Source organism: Vitis riparia, chromosome 4 (assembly GCF_004353265.1).
Source record: "Vitis riparia cultivar Riparia Gloire de Montpellier isolate 1030 chromosome 4, EGFV_Vit.rip_1.0, whole genome shotgun sequence".
NCBI lineage: Eukaryota > Viridiplantae > Streptophyta > Magnoliopsida > Vitales > Vitaceae > Vitis > Vitis riparia.
Window position 1 is genome coordinate 7,019,685 of NC_048434.1, and position 19,651 is coordinate 7,039,335.

The following is a 19,651-nucleotide window of genomic DNA, read 5'->3' on the forward strand; positions in this document are numbered from 1 at the left end:
TAATAGAAAAATATTAAATTATTTATTAAATTATAAATTATAGGACAATTTGCAAACAATACTCAATATAGGAATTTTTTTTATATTATTTTTTAATAGTAAATATCTTGACGTAATTTTAAATAAATGTACAACTTTGAAATGTAATATGCTTTTCATTCCATTTTATTATTATTTTTATAAATCAAATACTAATATGATAACTTATACGACTTGATATAATATCTTATGATATTTTTTCCTTATATATAATATGATACAATTATGCTTTAAGTGGATAAAATTGATAATGGATTTAAGTGTAAAATTCAGCTTAAAGATTAATAAATATTTATAATTAATTTGAAGGATATGATATTTTTTTTTTACATAATCTAAAAAATACTCAAATGATATGAAAATTGTATAAAATGAATTTGTACCGTATAACTATGTTGTATAGTCTACAATGCACATTACTTTTTTTCTTAGACTTTTAATTCTTAATTTATTTTTCAAAATGATAAAAATAAATCCATATAGTAAAATCTTGGTTTGAAAAGTTTATTTCAACATATAACTTTAAATTATTTTTCAAAATACAATTTAAAATGAAAATATTAAAATTATTTTTTAAATGATTTCAATATTATTTTTTATTTCATATAATAACAATATATATAGGATGGAAGTTCTAAAATATATACAAAAAGTTATTGTTCTCTTTTAAATATATGAAAATTACATTTCAAAAATTATATTATTAATATTAAATTTTAAGGAAAGTTTTATTAATTACTTTCAATAACATTACAAAAATTTGATATTTTTAATAATACAATAAAATATTAAAATTAAACTAAAAATAAATTTAAATTATAGAAAATATTTGTTTTTACTTAAAATTTAACTTATTCAATTATAAAATATAAAAATTAAATTAAATTAAAAAAAATAAAAATAAAAATATATAACTAAATATGTCCATCGTGCTTTCCATAAAAAAATAAATAAAATATTTTTAGAAAATAAATTGAAATGGTGAAATAAATGTGACACTTGGAGATCAATGATGGAGGAGTAAAGGAAAAGGAAAAGAATATATAAAAGTTAAAAAATTAGAATGATGAGATCTATAAACACATTCACTTTTTATTTTTATTTTTCGCGATCATATTTCATATCCTTAGCATCAATTATACTAAATATGTGGACCTTATATCCGTTATTTACTTTAACTAACCCTAAATAATAATTATCTCATATAATATCCATTCGTATAAAAGATAATATCTCGAAAGATATCTATTCTATCGGGGTGGATTTGGTATATTAAAATACTAATTAATTAAAAAAGATTTAAAGAAAAAAAATATATGTGATTATATTTTCCAAATATAATAAAATCATTTATAACATTGAATGAGTGGGGGCAAAAACAACATTTATAACAAATGAAAGAAAGTACGATAACATTAATAAATTGCAAAATAGAATGGTATTAAATTTCATTTTCTTTGACCTAACTCTTGATTTGGTGGGGTGGGACTCTTATGTCACTCCTCACCTAGAATTATAAATTCAATATGTCCTCAATCATCCTCCCCATTTTGTTTCCATTTAATATGTCACCTTTTTTTATTTCGATATTTGATACTAAATTTCAAACATTATATTAATAAAATTATAAAATTAATAAAAATATATGCCCATAGCCTAAAATTAATGTGATAATTGGTAGGTAACACATTAAAAATATAAGATTAATTTTATTAATCTTTTTCTATATTTTAACTAAATATATTATATTAATGAAATGTCTATCAAAATAATAAAATATATGCTCATGACTTAAAATTAATGTGATAATTGATAGATAACGTATTGATAAATATAGGATTAATTGACCTTCTCGGAAATTTCAATTGAATATACTTAATTCTCATTTACTTGAGCTTTCATCAAATATATTTTTTTTCTTATTTGATATTTTCGTTCGTCTTTTTTTTTTTTTTTTAAATTCAAAATAAGGGTGAAATATGATGAATTTTTAAATTAATAAATATTAATTATTTTATTATTGAGAAATTTACACGTAAGCGCATCTAGGGAAATGAACAATGATTTAATATTTATTTTTGAAGGAAAAAGATGAAGTGGATGAATCAGAAAGGGTCACCGACACTGAATCACCAAAAATCAAGATCTGGTACAAGTCCACTCCACCACGCCCAATGGCGTGAGATATATAAGGGAGAGATCCAAACGCAACACAACGCCCAACAGACAAAACTCCGAGGAGAGAAGGAGAGAGGGAGGCATTTTCTCAGATCTAATCCATTTTCTCGGCATTTTCTCATGGCGTCCCCGCGATCTATCGTCTTCGTTCGCACTGCGATTCTTCTCCTTCTGATCCACGCCGCCCACTGCTTCTACCTCCCCGGCGTCAGTCCTCAGGACTTTCAGAAGGTCAGTTCCCTCCCTCTTTCCGTGTTTCCGTTTTGTGTTTTTTGCTGGATCTGTGTGAATTCTGTTAGATCTCGCGGGTTGCGTTTGGCTTCTGAGAAAATGGAGGAACAATGAACGGCATTGTTGTTTGAGTTTTGTGTTTGGTGTTGTTTTGGCTTGTGTGGAAGGAAAAAGGCGGATCAGTTGAATTGGTGTGTGAGTTTCTCCGATTTTCCTGTTTTATCTTGGCAACCAAATGGAGAACTGCGTTGAAAATAGTCGTTTCTTTTTGGCTTTAGTAATTTCTGTGGTCTTTTGTTTGGGTTACCTATTATAAGATGGGATGCAATGTCATTTTGTGCCATGTCATTAGGACATGGAGATATTGATTGGATATCAATGGCGATGTCAAATTGGAAAGAGAGTAGAGGTTTTTTTTTTCTTCAGTAATAGGTATTTCGGATCACCTATGCATAGATATTGACAGAGATATTGGCACATCAATGGAAGAATAAGAGTTAAGACCAAGGTTAAGAGCTTCACTTGGAGCACCGCAGTCCTGTTTATTTTTCTCATGAAGGATGGCTTCTGGTATTGAGCATTAGATGTTTAGAGCCCCTTAATTTGATATAATTCTGTTGTCTCTAATTTCATTTTTTCAGACAAAAGTATGGAAATGAAAAATGTGTGATACTACTAGATATTATTCTTGTAGCAAACTTGAGAACTAAATTTTGTTTTCATTTCCCCTTTTTCCCCAGTCCTCAGAAACGAGAAGTTTACCTAATAAGCAAGCTGGGTAATTGTTCCCCGCTTACCGCATGCTACCCTTGGTTTGAAAATTTGGATGTTTATAGTGCTGTGAAGTACGCTTTAAGGGATTTCTGTTGATCTAGTTTTCCAAAATAACAATAGGGGATGTAAAAGAAGAGGAGAGAACTCTGAGAAGAATAATATAGGCCGGTTCTTCAACATATTACAACAATTAAAAAATCACCAAAAAGGAAAATATTTAAAAATTATATTGGTCAAACAGAAAATATGACATATAAAACAAAATAAAGTTTTGAATGGTAAGTACGGGAGAAGAAGATCTCACGAACATGTGAGAAACTGTTATAACTAAAAATAAAAAAAATTTCAACCAGAAATAATTGGCAGGATTTCAGGAACATATGGTCAAACCTTGTATACTGAGATTGAACCTCCTATCATGGAAATAAATTTTCAAATTGGGATTTTGAACACTAGGTAGATTTTAGAAAATTCAAATTATGAAATTTTCAGAATTGGTTTGAAAATTTATTTGTGGAAATCAAGACAATGGCAAACAAATTTCAGAAAATTAATTTTGATTGGCTAAACTTGAAAATTTTGAAAGTTGAAAACAATTATAGTAAAATTGGAATCCACTCATGGAATTCAATGGCCATGTTGAAACACTTTTTGATCATTAAGGTTGATTTTGGACTATGTTTTATTCCAACAACACCCTTGATTGATGTGATCTTGGGGAAATAGTTTGATCTTCTCTGACGAGTTTATGCATCTTGGTTGGCTTTTTATTGTTAAAAATGTGTTCTTTAGGAGGAAGAGAGGATAAATAAGGTGGTTAATCTGCTAGCAAAGTCTCTTTGAGATTGGAGATGTACCAACCTGGAATCATAAGGCCTCTTCATTATGATGATGGAAAAAAAAACTGTTCTTTGTTTAGCAATGCTGCAAGTAAGATTTTTCTATTCAGAAGATGACGAAAACACAAATGGGACTCTTTGGCTCATCAATTTTTTCATATTTACAATTTTCTTTCCAAAAGTTTAGTTATGTCTATCATGTAGGGCCTGGTTTTCCCTATGTGACTCTGCATTTAGTTATTGGAATGACTGAATTCTATCCTTCATAGAGCAGCAGTCCATTTTGAGATGGATCTTATTTAATTTACCGCTAATTTTTTTTTTTGGTAAAGATTGTTTTAATTCAGTTATTGCTGCTGCATTGGATCTCTCAATATTTTCTAATAATTCTGACTTCTTGATGACTTACCATCCAAAATTCCATTTGAAACATATAATTCTCTATTAATATTTGTCCCTTTGGCATAGGGAAGAAGAAAAAAGATTCTCTGTTTTTTGGGTTATTGGGGATGGGTACGTTTCTGTAGGCTGCATTTCATATGGAGGACTTTGGGCAGAAAAACTAGGAATTAAATTGACATTACTAAGTGTAGATGTTTGGAGCCAACATTAGTAGCAGGAAAGAAAGTGGTGAGGATTGGTTCTGAATACATATTTGAATTCCATCCAGCAGTAGTGGGATAACTTTAAAAGCAAAGATGTCAATGTACATTTCCTTCATGTTTAGAATTTTTCCTTTTCCAAACAAGAGACAGAAAAATGATATTTCATTCCTTAAATTTTATTCCCGTTAATTAAGTTCCTTTCTCTTAGGGTTTGCTTCCATAAATTAAAAAGATTAAACTAGCTCGTTATGTTGCCTAGTTGGTTAGGATGTGTGGTAGAGGCATGTGGTGTCGCTAGTTGAATGCCTTGAATTACCTGATGCTGGTTGTAGTGGGTGTGGTCAGCATCCCAAGGTTTGGGTCCCCATGGAGAGTTCGAAGGGCTCAACCATGGAAAGTTCCTTGGTTATAAGAAAAAAAAGGTTAAATTATTCCTTGTATTTTGTAGGATTTATGCAAGAATTAGGCCCTCCTGTTTGCCTATTAAAAGAAAATTCTTTCAGAAATTTGCCAATTGCACCTTTCCAAATGTGATAAGTTCCTGAATGGTAACCATAAGAGATGTTTTTTTGGTTTTACAAACATTTTCATCCAACGTGCAGGCACAGAGCTAGTAATTCTCACAACTATTTTTGGGAGTGACTTTATGATGCAAACTTTCTTGACAGTGGGCTAGATCTTCTTTCTGTAGGGACTGGTTAATAACTCACATGCATTCTGGGATAGTATGACACATTGAGATTGTTCAATGATCCCATATTATGTATAAAGCATGACAAGGGCATAGTTGGAAGTTAGGGCAGAAAGGAGAATAAAAAAGAAAATCGATTTCCAGATTTAAATTCAATTTGGATGTGCTGTGATATGTTCAACATTTTGCATTTTATAGACCAAATTACTGGCTTGACTAAAATGTGATTTATTTGCCAGAAATATTGACTTTATGCTGCATTGTATCTCCCTCTTATGATGCTCTATGTTCTTCTCTGTGTCAAAAATATTATTGAGATCATCAAGGGTTAATGGTGAATTGGGATTGTATGTTTTTTGATCTAGGGAGATCCATTGAAGGTGAAAGTGAACAAATTAACCTCTACGAAGACTCAACTTCCTTACACGTACTATTCTCTGCCTTATTGCCGCCCAGGAAAAATTGTGGACAATGCAGAGAATCTCGGGGAAGTGCTTCGTGGTGATCGTATTGAAAACTCCCCTTATGTGGTCAGTTTTAACATCTTGCTTTTTTGACAAGTTGAGGGCTACTTGTTTATGTTAATAATTGACTCTTTTAGCTGAGTGGATTTGTTGCAGTTTAAAATGCGGGAACCACAGTTGTGCAATGTTATCTGCCACCTGAAACTCGATGCAAAAACTGCGAAGGATTTTAAAGAGAAGATTGAAGATGAGTATCGGGTCAACATGTGGGGCCACCCTCTTATTTGGATCCATAATTCATTTTACTAATTTCCATGAGAATTTCTTTGAACCGCATCTTTTATTGAATCAACCATTCATGTGACAGGATTCTGGATAACCTTCCTCTTGTTGTTCCCATAAGGAGGCTTGATCAAGAATCTCCTCCTCTTTATCAGCTTGGATATCATGTTGGGCTTAAAGCACAATATGCTGGAGTAAGTAGATTAGCTATTAGTAACAGGAATCTAGTTGTTGCCATTGTGCATGCTTTTCATTTGCTTACTTTATAATTATATACAGAACAAGGAAGAGAAGTATTTTATCCACAATCATTTGATATTTACTGTCAAGTTTCATAAAGATTTGCAAACTGACTCAGCAAGGATTGTGGGATTTGAGGTCAAACCATTCAGGTGAGTTCTTGCTGGTCATTGACTATTGAAGTTGATCTTTCCCCCCAATAGTATATATACTGATGACATTATAATATTTGCTATTGGATGCATCCAGCATTAAACATGAATACGAAGGGGAATGGAATGGCAAGAATCGTCTATTGACCTGTGACCCCCATACAAAACGCACTGTTATTAATTCCAACTCTCCTCAAGAAGTTGAAGTGAACCAGGAAATTTTATTCACATATGATGTTGAGTTCCAGGTAGGCTGTTGGACATCAAACTACAAGTAAATTATGTTGACTGCTTACCCCTATTGTTAGTGGCATGAGCATCATTATATCATCCATGGGCACGAAGAGGATATCTGTCTGAATCTGTTATATATGTGGATATATCTCCACCACTGTCAGATGAATGTTTTAGTAACGATTTCTTGATCACATTTTATCTTTGGCTGGCACAAGTAAAATTTCTTTATTTATGGATATGTCCAATATCCACCACCATCAGATAATTTGGTGAAGATTTCATAGTCACGTTTTATTTTCTAATAAATCATAATGTCAATACTACGTGTTTACACATGCTGTTTCTTTTTGGAAGTGCTTTGAGATATATAAATTATTAAATTTATACACTGAGTAAAACTAATATAAGATTGGTTTGCCTACATTCCTTTCTTCCTTTGTTTCTTTCCAGTTCTTCCTGTTGTTGAACTAATTTATTAATTTTTTTTAGAAAATAGATAATACTTGTAAAATTTAATAAATTTGTAACTAGCTTGTTCACCATAGTAAGCTATTAATAAAACAAACAGTTTTTAATATTTGATTCTTTGCTTAGAGTAATAAATCTTTGTTAGATTTAGACCATAATATATTCCAGTTTCCATAGATATATTATTTTAGTTTGTAAAATATTGATTTATTTACCAAATTGATGCCCCGATAACGCGGTAAAAATCTTTTTTATATATTGTTCTGTGCTTGGATATGATGCTGTTGAAGCAGTAGGTATTTCCTGTAACCTAATTTTTGGTTCTTTGCATGTTGCACATCCAGCACCTGTACAGTTCATTGCATTTGCTTCCAATCTTGTTTGTTACTATCTAATTATTTCTTTTATTGGATGTGGAAGTTGCATTGCAAATTCTTTTCTTACTAATTTCCGCACTTGCCTTTTTTCTCTTTCCCAGCATTAACATTACAATTGACGTCCAATATCTCCATTAGTGTCTTTTATTTTTTGCTTCTTGACATTATTATTGACATTGGTCTTTCTCTTCCTTTTGGAATACATTGTTAGATGATTAGCTGATTTTTCTATGATTGATTCCCATTATATCCATTAACCAAGTTTAATAATTGGTGAAAAGCCAACTTGCTTGTTGCCCCTGTTAAGGTTATTATGATTCTTATGGTTTTTTTTTCTCATCTCTGCCATACAGGAAAGTGATGTGAAGTGGGCATCTAGATGGGATACCTATCTTCTCATGAGTGATGACCAGATCCACTGGTTCTCAATTGTTAATTCTTTGATGATTGTTCTCTTCCTCTCGGGCATGGTAGCAATGATCATGTTGCGGACACTATATCGTGACATCTCCAAGTATAATGAACTTGAGACCCAAGAAGAAGCCCAGGAAGAGACCGGATGGAAATTAGTGCACGGCGATGTTTTCAGACCACCAAGCAACTCAGATTTACTCTGTGTGTATGCTGGAACAGGTGTTCAGTTTTTTGGGATGATACTCATCACCATGCTCTTTGCCGTCCTTGGGTTTCTCTCACCTTCCAACCGCGGTGGGCTAATGACAGCCATGCTTTTCCTCTGGGTCTTTATGGGTCTTTTTGCTGGTTACTCCTCTGCTCGATTGTTCAAAATGTTCAAGGGAGCAGAATGGAAGAAAATTGCTCTAAGGACTGCATTCATGTTCCCAGCCACCGTCTTTGTCATCTTCTTTGTCTTAAATGCTCTCATCTGGGGCCAGAAATCATCGGGGGCAGTGCCATTTGGGACAATGTTTGCTCTGGTTTTCTTGTGGTTCGGGATTTCTGTTCCCCTTGTGTTTGTGGGCAGTTATGTTGGGTTCAAGAAGCCTGCAATTGAGGATCCTGTGAAGACAAACAAAATCCCAAGGCAGATCCCAGAGCAAGCTTGGTACATGAACCCAATGTTCTCTATTCTAATTGGAGGCATACTCCCCTTTGGAGCAGTTTTCATTGAGCTCTTCTTCATCCTTACCTCAATCTGGCTGAATCAGTTCTACTACATCTTCGGATTCCTCTTCATAGTCTTCATCATCCTCCTCATCACATGTGCTGAAATTACGATTGTGCTTTGCTACTTCCAGTTGTGCAGTGAGGACTACTTATGGTGGTGGAGGGCATACTTGACATCAGGCTCGTCAGCACTATATCTCTTCCTCTATGCAACTTTCTATTTCTTCACGAAGCTTGAAATCACAAAGCTGGTTTCTGGGGCATTGTACTTCGGGTACATGCTGATCGTTTCCTATGCATTTTTTGTGCTAACGGGTACAATCGGATTCTATGCATGTTTCTGGTTCACAAGGCTCATCTACTCATCGGTGAAGATTGATTGATTAATGCCAACCGAATACTGTGGAGGCCTTTTCTCCTCAAGGGGGAATTCGAACTCATGCCAGGTAAAGATTTGAAATGCTTTATTATGCCTCTCAAATGTGGCCTTTTGTGCTAAATTTTTAAAAGTGGGAGGATTCATGATTCTGTCGTCATAGTATTCTTTTAGGAGGAAGAATACCAGCTTCTGATAGTAGTTATTGTGCTCCTTTTTTGTTCTGATATTCTTTTGGATCTTATATGGTGTCTCATATTTGTGATAAGAATCCTATTATAGATTAAAGGATTCTTTTAGAGTTCCTCTGATCTTTTACTAATGGTGCAAGTGCAACCACCTCCCAGCTTTTTTATTTATTTTTAGTTAAACAAATTTCTTGGGCAGAGTAAGAGTATTCACCCTCTCGGGGTCTTCTGAATACACACAGTGAAATTGGCGGTGGTGGCTGCCATGAGCATGCCCGCCCACCGCCAAGTTGTAAGGGCAGCACTGCTGCGTGTGGGGACCTCAAATATCAAACTTATATTTTCTCTGTAAATCAAGTTGTAACTTGAAGGAACACTATATTTTGCCTTCTTTCATCTCATTATCGTTTAATTGTTTCAAATAGCAAGAGCATCTTTGTTTAATATCTAAATTTATAACAATTAACAAAATCAATAAAAATAAAAGTGCAACTTCCAAAATATTGACAAACAAAATCAATATGTTCTTGCGAGTTATATAATCCATTTTAGAATAGAATCATAAACACCCAGGAAGATAAGTCATTCAAAAATCAAGTTATTATTAAAGAATAAAAAGTTATAAGCTGAAAACAATAACATAATTTCTAGAGTTTTAGGCCAACCCTTTTCAATTCATATTAATATCATAAATAAGTTCTAAAGGGATTGGATGGGGCTACGAATTACAGCATAGAAGACACGAAAGATAAAAGGGTAAGTGGGGGTGCAATAGATTATTAATACAAGAGAGGTAAAAACCAAAAAAGCTAAGTGCAATTTACAACCACCCCAGAGGCCTGAGAGTGGTGACTCTGAGATCAAGCGCCGCCGGAGGTTTTACGGTTGTCGTGTGGGGTGGTTTCAGGCTTTTTCTTGTAGTAGTAGTAGTAGAAGGCACCGGTGGCTGCTAAGAGGAGGCCCCCCCCAATTCCCACCAAGTTACGGCGGTTCTGCGTCATTCCTCCATAGTACTTCTGCCCCTGTTTTCCTCTCGCATCTTCATCGCCTCCCATCTCTCTCTGCCACTCTGATGCTTCTTCAGGGTTAAAGAGAGTCAAAAGAATTGTTAAGAGTCTCAAGACTGTGTGGCCAACCCAGCCTTGATAAAGGCGGTGAGTTTGACAACTGTTGCTTGCTTCATTTTTGTGTAACGACACCTGTCACTACACATGCAAAATTTCATTTCAAAATACCAATAAATAAATTGGTTCACCACAACCTTCTGGGTTTTCCCTCTCTTCCTCTATCCAATGAAAACCAAGTAATCTATTCGTATTATAGAATTAAAAATATAAATGAAAGCATCCTCTCTCCTTGCCTAGCAAAAATGTTAAATAATTCAAAATAAAATTATTACATAAAAACAAGCACAGCAATTTTTCTTTGTGCTAATTTTGGTAAAGCTTCAAGGTCATTTGGTAGCATTCAAAATCAAGTGGATGTGCTCTCTTTCATCTATCTAGTGCGTTAGAGTTTCTGAAACTTCTTCTCAGGGAGATAGTGAATTTTTTATGGTAGCTGTTATAATTATTGTCGTCAAAATTTAATATTTTTATTAGTTGCAAGATGAAAAGAGGAATTAAGTTCTTAATCATCTCTTGCTCCATATAAATCTAATCTATTACTATTTTAACTAAAGTTTGTTAAAAAAAAAAAATTATAGAAAATACTTCCCTATGTTCCACATTTATTTATAAATTTTCATGCCTAAATTATAATTATTTTAATAATAAATCTTAAATAATTATATAAAAATATATTTTCATAATATAATTCCATTAGCCCAGAATATTCACTAATATTTCTAAAAAGATATTAGAAACATTTTGGACTTCTTAAACGTATAATAAAAATGTTTGAAAGCACAAATCTTTGCAGTCTCATAAAAAAGAGAGAATTTTAATGGTGGACCCATGGGCCATGGATCGGGTAAGCCTGATACCTATGCAATTGGCGGATTTTTTTATAAGAGTACGATAGTTTTTTAAAATAATTCTTAAATTACTGTAATAGAAAAAATAATTTCAACTCTACTGTAGTTTTATCCAGATAGGAAGAGGAAAAGAAATTGTAAGTAAGAAATCGTCTCTTGAAGAGACTATTTCAAAAAATACAAATGTGAGAATTAAGTGAGAAATCGTATTTTAAATAGATGATTTTTACAAATAAATAAATAAATTAAATTCTCACTTTAATTTTTTTTATTTAAAAAAAACACTTAAGTGAGATTTCACAAAAAAAAATAATTCTCAATTTAAAAAAAAAAAAAAAGAAGAAGACAATTTCCACACAAAAGTCACCCCCCGCAAAAAAAAAAAAAAACAAAAATGAGAAATTCTCACTTAAAAAACAAAAAACAAAAAACAAAACCTTAAAAAATCTATTTTTTTTTTCATTTTTATTATATTTATACAATAATACAATTATTATAAATATATATTATAAAATTATTTAACTTATTTTTAAAAATATTTTATTCATTTTACAGTGAAATTTTAACTTAAATATTAATATTTTTAGTAAATAAATAATTAATAAATTAATAGCATATTTGTTTTTTAAACTCATTTTTCACATAAAATTGATAATAATTGTTTAATTTTTTAATTCCAAAGTGAAAAAAAAAAATAAATATTATTTATCTTATATTAAATTTAGTATACTATTTATAAATTAAATTTAGTAAATAAAATTAATTAATTTTATAATATATATTTTTAATAATTGTATTATTGTATAAGTATAATATGGAATAGAAAAATGGATTTTTAAAATTTATTTTTTTGAAAACTGTTTATAAAGTTTTTGTTTTTTTATTTAATAAATTAATAACAATTTTTTTAAACTCAATTTTCACATAAAATTGATAATAGTTTTTTTTTTTTAATTCCAAAGTGAAACAAAAAAATAATATATAAATATTATTTATCTTATATTAAATTTAGTATATTATTTATAAATTAAATTTAGTAAATAAAATTAATTAATTTTATAATATATATTTATAATAATTATATTATTGTAAAAATAGAATAAAGAATGGAAAAAAATGGATTTTTAAAGGTTTTTTTTTTATTTATTTATTAAATTTTTAAGTGAGAATTTCTCACTTTTGGCTTTTTGTAGGGAGGGTGTGGTGACTCTTGTACGAGAATTAAAATTTTATTTTTGTGGAAATCATCTCTTTAAGAGACGATTTCTCACTTAGATGTTTTTTATTTAAATCGTCTCTTCAAGAGGCTAGACAAAACTACAATAAAAATTTACTTCAAGAGGCTAGACAAAACTACAATAAATTTAGATTTATTTTTTTAAAACTGTACTCACTCTTATAATAGCTTATGGGCTCCTCGACAGCCAACCATTTTTCTGCTTATTTGAAGTTGATTGCAAGGAGCTTAAATTTTCGAAAATCACCCAATAATGAAATTTTAATAAGTTCCATAGACAGCAAACAAGTAATTTGGTTCGGTTCATCCAGAAAGCATTAGAACTGAATTGGGGTAGGGGTCGCGCGGACGCGAACCCCCTCTATCACAAATTATGACGTAGACTCTGCCACTTGGGCAGATCTTAGGGCAGTGCCCCTCCTGAGTGCAATGGAGGTCACTTCCCTAGGCCATGGTCCTTCTGGATCGACCATAGACCCCGTCCAGGTAAGTATGGTCTAAAGTATTAGACCTTGCCTATTTATAGTTCATTATACCCCTCCTTATTTGAACTCGCTTCCGATGTGGGATTGATTTGACAACTGCAGCTGCAAAACGGATGGCCCGTTTAGAGTTTGGAACCCACCTGCCCTTGTGACACATGTTTCACAAATTCTCTCAATATTAAAATCGATAGTTTGTATTACAAGTCAAACTTTTTCATTAAATCATGTATTATCTCCTACAAATTAAATTAATTCTACAATGAATTCCTTTTAACTTGAAGGGTTATTTGATTTTGAAAATTTAACTTTCTATCATCTTTTGGTCTTATTTTAATAAAAATATTCATACTTTTTTCTTGTAAAAATGATTTTTCTTTTTAAAAAATCCTATGCCAATTTTTTCGTTAGACAAATAAACTTCAAATTATGTAAGGCTTAATGCAATCATTTCATTAATTGAGTTCAATAATTTTTAAAAATAAAATAAAACTCAAATTATGATCTAATTAATACTTGAAATTTATTAACAAAAATTTATTTAAAACAATTATATTATTATTTTTCGATTTTTTTTACTAAACAAATAAACTTCAAATTAAACAAGATTTAATACATTTAGTTCATTAATTAGTTTAGTAAATTTTTTTAAATCATTTGAAACTCAAATAACTAACCTGTTAATACTAAAAATTTGTGGATAAAACTTGATTCATGATAACTTTATTTATTTATTTTATACATAATAATATTTTTATAAATTTTCTTGCTAGAAAAATAAATTTCAAATCAAGCAAAACTTTGTATTAAACATATTAATGAATTTAATAATTTTTAAAGTTAATTTAATACTCAAAAAATAAATATAATCACTAAAAAATATAATTGATAAAAAAGGATATATTGTAAATCATGAATTTATTCTTTCTTTTAGACCCGTAAATCTTTTACACCCATAATTGTATCTTTTACATTTTCTCACTAAAGAAATAGATTTTAAATTAAGTAATTATTTAAATTCTTCAATTTTTAAGAGTAATTTGAAATTTAGAAAATTGATCAAATAAATTAAAGTATAGCATGTAATAAAAGACCTTGGTTCGTTTATATTTTAAAAAACTTAAACTTTATTTGTTATTCATTCATTTTAAATAAAATATCATTAACAATTATTATATTTAAATCATTATTATTGTTAGAAAATATATGAAGATATGAATATCCTTATATTTATAAAAAATATAGTTTATGATTTTATTAAAATCTATTTATTTATAATTACAAAATTATTTCATTTTTAATATGATTTAAATTAAATTAAATTAATATTATATAAATTAAATTTACAATATTTTTATAAAATCAAAATAAAAAAAATTTAAAACGAGTTATCTAATAATTTATTTTATTTTATTTTTAAAAATCGTTTTAAAAAACAACCTTCCAAATACCCTTATTTTTATAAAATATCAATTATTTTTTTTCTTCAACTTAAAAACAAGTATCCCTAAATTTGTTCACGTGTTTCTCTCTTTCTCCTATTTAAAAATAGAAATGAAAGCATTCTCTCTTTTTGTCTAAAATAAAATTGTTACATAAAAAGTATGGATAATGTGCGCTACAACGTAAAAATAATTAAATCACTAAAAAAGTTAATTAGTAAGAGTTTCTTAAACTTGTTATATTGAATTTTCCGAGGATAGATGTTATAATTATTGTCTTCAAATTTCTCGGTTATAGGCCTCAATTACTGTATTTTTCAGGACCATTAATGAATAGAAGATTAGATATATATTAGTACACTTTATTAATTTTTACTGCAAAATATTTAAAAAAAATCAATATTTCCATTAGTCATCTCTTGCACCACATAAATGATAAATCGAATCTTGTAAAAAAAAAAAATTTCCTATGTTCCACATTCATTTATAATTTTTCATGCCTAAATTATAATAATAATAATAATAATTGTATGAAAAATATATTTAAAATGCATAATATAATTCCATTAGCCTAGAATATTCACTAATATTTCTAAAAAAAATTAGAAAAATTGATAGAAATAAATTATTTTTGAAAGAGGTCATGGGCCCAAATATTGGCAATCTTATAAAAAAGGTAGAAAAATTTATTGGTAGGCCATGGGTAGGTCGGGCAGAGCCTCATAGGCTAGGCCGCTAGGCTATGGGTTACGGACGAGGCTCGTGGGCTGGGCTACAAGCTGTAGCTTGATGGGCTCTCTACAGACTACAAGTACAACCACCATCTCTCTCTCATATGAAATCTCTCCACGTGGCCCAATGAGGTCTGGCGTTGGTCAAATCTATAAGACCTTGCACCACATGATAATCTCACAAGATTACTCTAAAAGCAAGGGCTAGAGTGAACATGGGGTTGTTGTGTGGGATTACATACCAAAATCCCTGAAAAAGCCCGCTTAAGTCCTGTAAGTAGAAATTTCATAAGCAGCTTAAATTTTAAAAAGCATCATTAATGAAATTTTGGAAAGCTTTCCGTACACACCTAACACACTTAATTTGTTTCATCAAGAAAACATTAAAACTGAATTGGGGTAGGGGCCGCGCGGACGCGAACCCCCTCTACCACAAATTATGACGTAGACTCTGCCACTTGGGCAGATCTTAGGGGAGTGCCCCTCCTATGTGCAATGGAGGTCACTACCCTAGGCCATAGTCCTTGTTGATCGACCATAGACCCCGTCCAGGTAAGTATGGAGAAAAGTCCCAACTCTTCCCTATTTATAGCTCATCCTACCCTCGTTATTTGAGCTAGCTTCCGATGTGGGATTGATTTACAAGCGTAGCTACAAAATCAAGCGGGGCGTTGGAGTTTGGAGCCCCGCCCATCTCTTTTTGGCTATACTCGTCTAGTTTAGAGTCTTTATACCATTTCGTCTTTGCCCATTCCAAAGCCTACTGTTTACAATTACCTCACCGAATTGCAAGAATGATACTATGTTATTCGGATTTGGTGAATTAAAAATCACAATGTGTGCGTTACCTCTATGTTCCAAGTATTCAAGCAGCTAGCCCTCTTCTCTCAAATTAATCACTTTTCCATTCTTGAATTCCCCCTGTAAACCTTTCTATTTCCTTACATTTTTCCCCCAACCCAAACGGCCAAACCTCATTTATATCATTGAAGAGAACAAAAACAACGGTTTTAATTTTATTTGTAAAGGATGGATTCATAGACAGCTAGTGAGGTAAAAACATGAAGAGAAAATCAACAAAAACTCAGAAGAATACACCCCACATGATGATGATGATGATGATGATGATGATGATGATGATGATGATGGGCGGCAGTGGGACATTACTTGCGAGGATGAGTGTCCTGGGGCTCCGCCGTGCCGGTGGCAACTTTGGCCACATCTTTGGCAGTGGCCTCAGGCTTTTTCATGGCGTACAATGTGAAGTAGCCAAGGGTGGCTGCAATGAGGAAGCCAGCAACCGCCATTGTTGGAGGACTGTAAGGCAATTTACGCCTCTGGTGCAGCACTTCCCCTGGGTTGTGTCCAGGCGGCCTCTTGGAAGCCTCTACTCCCTTTGCTTTAACCTCTTCGTCCTTCATCATGTGGGTGTCCGCCGTCTTCCTCCACTCCTCCTTCCCACTCATTCCCATCTCTCCTAGTCTCCCATAGTCCCATCAACACCTCAAGCCTGGAAAGGTTTAAAAGTGGTTCATGGTGGGCTGACACGTTTCAGGGAGGCACTGAGTTGGGGTTTGAGAATTGGGCACGTTGCGCCTCTTGTCTTGGTGTTACGACAAGTGGGCAGTCACTGGTTTGTTTCCGGGCTTAGAATGGTACACGCGTCACTGCCTCGGTAATTTATTTGAATGAGTTGTCCACCGCAAAATTACCGAGGATCAACGTTAGTTCAATATCTCTGTATTTAAGAGCTGGCCCTAATTTTAGGAATGATTTTATTCCATCTAACACTTGAATAAAAATTTTCAAAAGTTAGAAAATTTTGAACATTTTTTAAAATGAAAAATTGTGTTTGTTAGTGATTTTAAAAAGTATTTTAATATTTAAAAAATAAAAATTTTAAAGTGTTACAAATATTAAAAATGCTTTTTAAAATCATGATTAAACAAATTCCGAATGATTTTTTAATAATATAAGTGATTTTTAAATTTGTCAAATACCTCATTTTTTTTATAAAAAAAATACTTTTTAAACTAAAAACACTTTCTATAATCATTATCAAATATTTCTTTTATTTCTTACACTCCAAAAATTTTATATTACAAGTATTAGAAAAACAAAAAACATTTCTTAAAATCATTATTAATTACGGCCTAAGTTTCATTCTTTATATATTTATTCACTATCTCATTTTTTTTGTAGGCTTTCCATTTCAACCAAAATTTGTACGTCCTTTCGTGAATGAGAAAGAGTAGTTTGGCAACATTCAATGACAAATTAAGATATGCTTATAATTGTTTTCAAAAATAGTTTTTTTTTTTTTAAAGAACAAAAGTAGAAAAATATATTTGATAATAAAAAAATAAAAAATATTTTTTTTTTCAAAAATAAAAAAATAGAGTATTTTCAGAAAACATTTTAAAATCGTTTTTACTTTTTTAAAGATTAATTTAAAAATATATCTAAAATATAAAAATATTTTAGATTTTCAAACAAACTTTTTTACAAAATATCATAAAAAGGTTTTTGAAAATAATTACCAATCAAATCCTAAAATACAAAAAAAGTGGAACATATGATAAATGACAATCAGATATTTTAATATAGTATTATTATATCTATTGTAGATAGAATAAAAAAAAAAAGAATAATATATCATATAAAGTATGATAAGTGATTGAATAACTTAAATGATAGATGTGGATTATACCAAAAATCAAACATGACCTTAATGATTTAATAACTTAAATATGATTTAATTTCTTAAATATGATTTAATTTAAATTCATTTTAAATAATTAAATATTAAGTATTAAAAGTTATCAAACATACTTTCAAATTAATATTAATAAAATATTTAGAGATTAAATTGAGATCATTTTTATATTTCACTCCATAAAAAATTCTAATTTTGCTTCATGCTACCCTCATAAAAGAATAAAATTTAACAAAAATTATTAAGAGAAAAGAAAAATTATATTTTCAAATTCAATATCTTCATAAAAGATTAATTTTAAAAATATTCACCTTAAATTCATTTTATCTTTTCTTTTTCTCAAATTCTCTATGATTTAAAACATCTCTCAATATTTATAATTTTTTTGCAATCTTTAAACAAAAAATAAACAACTATTTGATATTCCGTTGAGATTACCAAAAGAAAAAAGAAATAAAAATAAATAAAAATTCAAATAAATATGAAACGATGATGGGGGCATGAGGGGGTGTAGCTCAAATGGTAGAGCGCTCGCTTTGCATGCGAGAGGCACGGGGTTCGATCCCCCGCACCTCCACTAATCCCTTCTTCCTTTTTTTCTGCTTAGGTGGCATCTTTTAATTTGGTTTCCCTGCATAGGTGGCATCCTTTTTATTGTGTCATCAAAAGCCTTTTGCAGCACAACTTTTTATGTTTTTAATTTTATTTTTGACCGTTGAAACCTTGTTGTCTCTTTTTCACTTTTGTTTTTTTAACGTTATGCTAACGGATAGAGTCACCCATATCCTTGAATACCCAGAAAACCACCTGGACCACTTCAAACCTGCCATCAGACTCCTCCTAACGGCTAGTTTTCTTCCCCCACATTTCTCCCCCTCTATAAATTCAGAATCCTCGCAAGTCTTAGTCACATCTCACTCTAAAATTTTTACCTTCTCTAGAAAATTCACACTCTTGTCTTTCTTTCTCTTTCTAGGCAGGCAACTCCCATGGCTGGTTTCTTGAGAGCTGTGTGTTATTCTCAGGTTCTGGTATTTTTACTCTCCATCACCTGCTCAGCAGCCAAAGAATTCTTGGTTGGAGGCAAGACCAATGCGTGGAAGATCCCATCTTCCCAATCCGATTCTCTCAACAAATGGGCTGAGAGCTCTCGCTTCCTGGTCGGCGACTCTCTCGGTAATAATAACAATAATAATTTCATCTTCTTCTATGATCATCATCATCTCTCATTCTTGTCTGTGATTTTAATAATTTATTTTTTTTCACGTGTGTGTAGTGTGGACATACGACAAAGAGAAAGATTCAGTGTTGAAGGTGAGGAGGGAAGCATACATAAGCTGCAACACATCAGACGCCATTGAAGAGTACAACGGCGGGAACACCAAGGTGTCGCTGGATAAATCTGGGCCTCACTATTTCATCAGTGGGGCTGAAGGGCACTGCGAGAAGGGGCAGAAGGTCATAGTGGTGGTGCTGTCTCAAAGGCACAGGTTGGTTGGCGTTTCTCCTGCCCCTTCTCCCTCCGAGGTAGAGGGTCCTGCCGTGGCTCCCACTAGCGATGCTTCCAGTTTCAAGGCTGGGTATTTGGTGGCTTTAGGGGTTTTGGTAGGGTTTGTGTGGATGTAGGGATTTGGGAATTGATTCATTTGATTATGGAAGGTGGGGGGAGTTTGGTCTAAATTTTTTGTTGAAATTATTTAATTTTTTTGGTTGCCTTTTTTGGATGTGGGCTTTCTCATGATATGTAGTTGAGACTAATTCATTGATTATTTTATTTATTACTCATGCGCCTTGTTAAC

General features: G+C 31.4%; 3 protein-coding genes and 3 non-coding genes across 6 annotated transcripts; 3 read left to right on the plus strand and 3 right to left on the minus strand.

Annotated features, from left to right (window-relative positions):
• Window positions 1–2,189: 2,189 nt before the first annotated feature.
• LOC117912822 (transmembrane 9 superfamily member 8-like) lies at window positions 2,190–9,665 on the plus strand. The gene is made up of 7 exons (XM_034827555.1): window positions 2,190–2,448; window positions 5,723–5,887; window positions 5,978–6,087; window positions 6,189–6,297; window positions 6,383–6,495; window positions 6,593–6,743; window positions 7,931–9,665. Exons 1-7 carry the CDS (start codon window positions 2,338–2,340, stop codon window positions 9,086–9,088), a joined length of 1,917 nt encoding a protein of 638 aa, XP_034683446.1. The 5' UTR covers window positions 2,190–2,337; the 3' UTR covers window positions 9,089–9,665.
• Window positions 9,666–12,814: 3,149 nt separating this feature from the next.
• On the minus strand, window positions 12,815–12,975 carry LOC117913719. Its single transcript, XR_004651154.1, has one exon. It is a non-coding gene; the product is annotated as a U1 spliceosomal RNA (small nuclear RNA).
• A 2,560-nt stretch (window positions 12,976–15,535) lies between these two features.
• On the minus strand, window positions 15,536–15,696 carry LOC117913720. Its single transcript, XR_004651155.1, has one exon. It is a non-coding gene; the product is annotated as a U1 spliceosomal RNA (small nuclear RNA).
• Window positions 15,697–16,126: 430 nt separating this feature from the next.
• LOC117913571 lies at window positions 16,127–16,657 on the minus strand. The gene has a single exon (XM_034828570.1). It carries the CDS (start codon window positions 16,606–16,608, stop codon window positions 16,300–16,302), a length of 309 nt encoding a protein of 102 aa, XP_034684461.1. The 5' UTR covers window positions 16,609–16,657; the 3' UTR covers window positions 16,127–16,299.
• A 1,699-nt stretch (window positions 16,658–18,356) lies between these two features.
• On the plus strand, window positions 18,357–18,429 carry TRNAA-UGC. Its single transcript has one exon. It is a non-coding gene; the product is annotated as a tRNA-Ala (tRNA).
• A 336-nt stretch (window positions 18,430–18,765) lies between these two features.
• LOC117913177 (early nodulin-like protein 3) lies at window positions 18,766–19,637 on the plus strand. The gene is made up of 2 exons (XM_034828133.1): window positions 18,766–19,028; window positions 19,129–19,637. Exons 1-2 carry the CDS (start codon window positions 18,842–18,844, stop codon window positions 19,476–19,478), a joined length of 537 nt encoding a protein of 178 aa, XP_034684024.1. The 5' UTR covers window positions 18,766–18,841; the 3' UTR covers window positions 19,479–19,637.
• The last annotated feature ends 14 nt before the right edge of the window (window positions 19,638–19,651 follow it).

What these genes read in the sequence shown, in the direction of transcription:
- LOC117913177 (XM_034828133.1), top strand. Translation starts at nt 18,842, where the DNA reads ATGGCTGGTTTCTTGAGAGCTGTGTGTTATTCTCAGGTTCTGGTATTT. An exon ending in CCTGGTCGGCGACTCTCTCG is followed by an intron (nt 19,029 to 19,128) that starts GTAATAATAACA and finishes ACGTGTGTGTAG; the next exon opens with TGTGGACATACGACAAAGAG.
- LOC117913571 (XM_034828570.1), bottom strand. Translation starts at nt 16,608, where the DNA reads ATGGGAATGAGTGGGAAGGAGGAGTGGAGGAAGACGGCGGACACCCAC.
- LOC117912822 (XM_034827555.1), top strand. Translation starts at nt 2,338, where the DNA reads ATGGCGTCCCCGCGATCTATCGTCTTCGTTCGCACTGCGATTCTTCTC. An exon ending in TTAAAGCACAATATGCTGGA is followed by an intron (nt 6,298 to 6,382) that starts GTAAGTAGATTA and finishes AATTATATACAG; the next exon opens with AACAAGGAAGAGAAGTATTT. An exon ending in CATATGATGTTGAGTTCCAG is followed by an intron (nt 6,744 to 7,930) that starts GTAGGCTGTTGG and finishes TCTGCCATACAG; the next exon opens with GAAAGTGATGTGAAGTGGGC.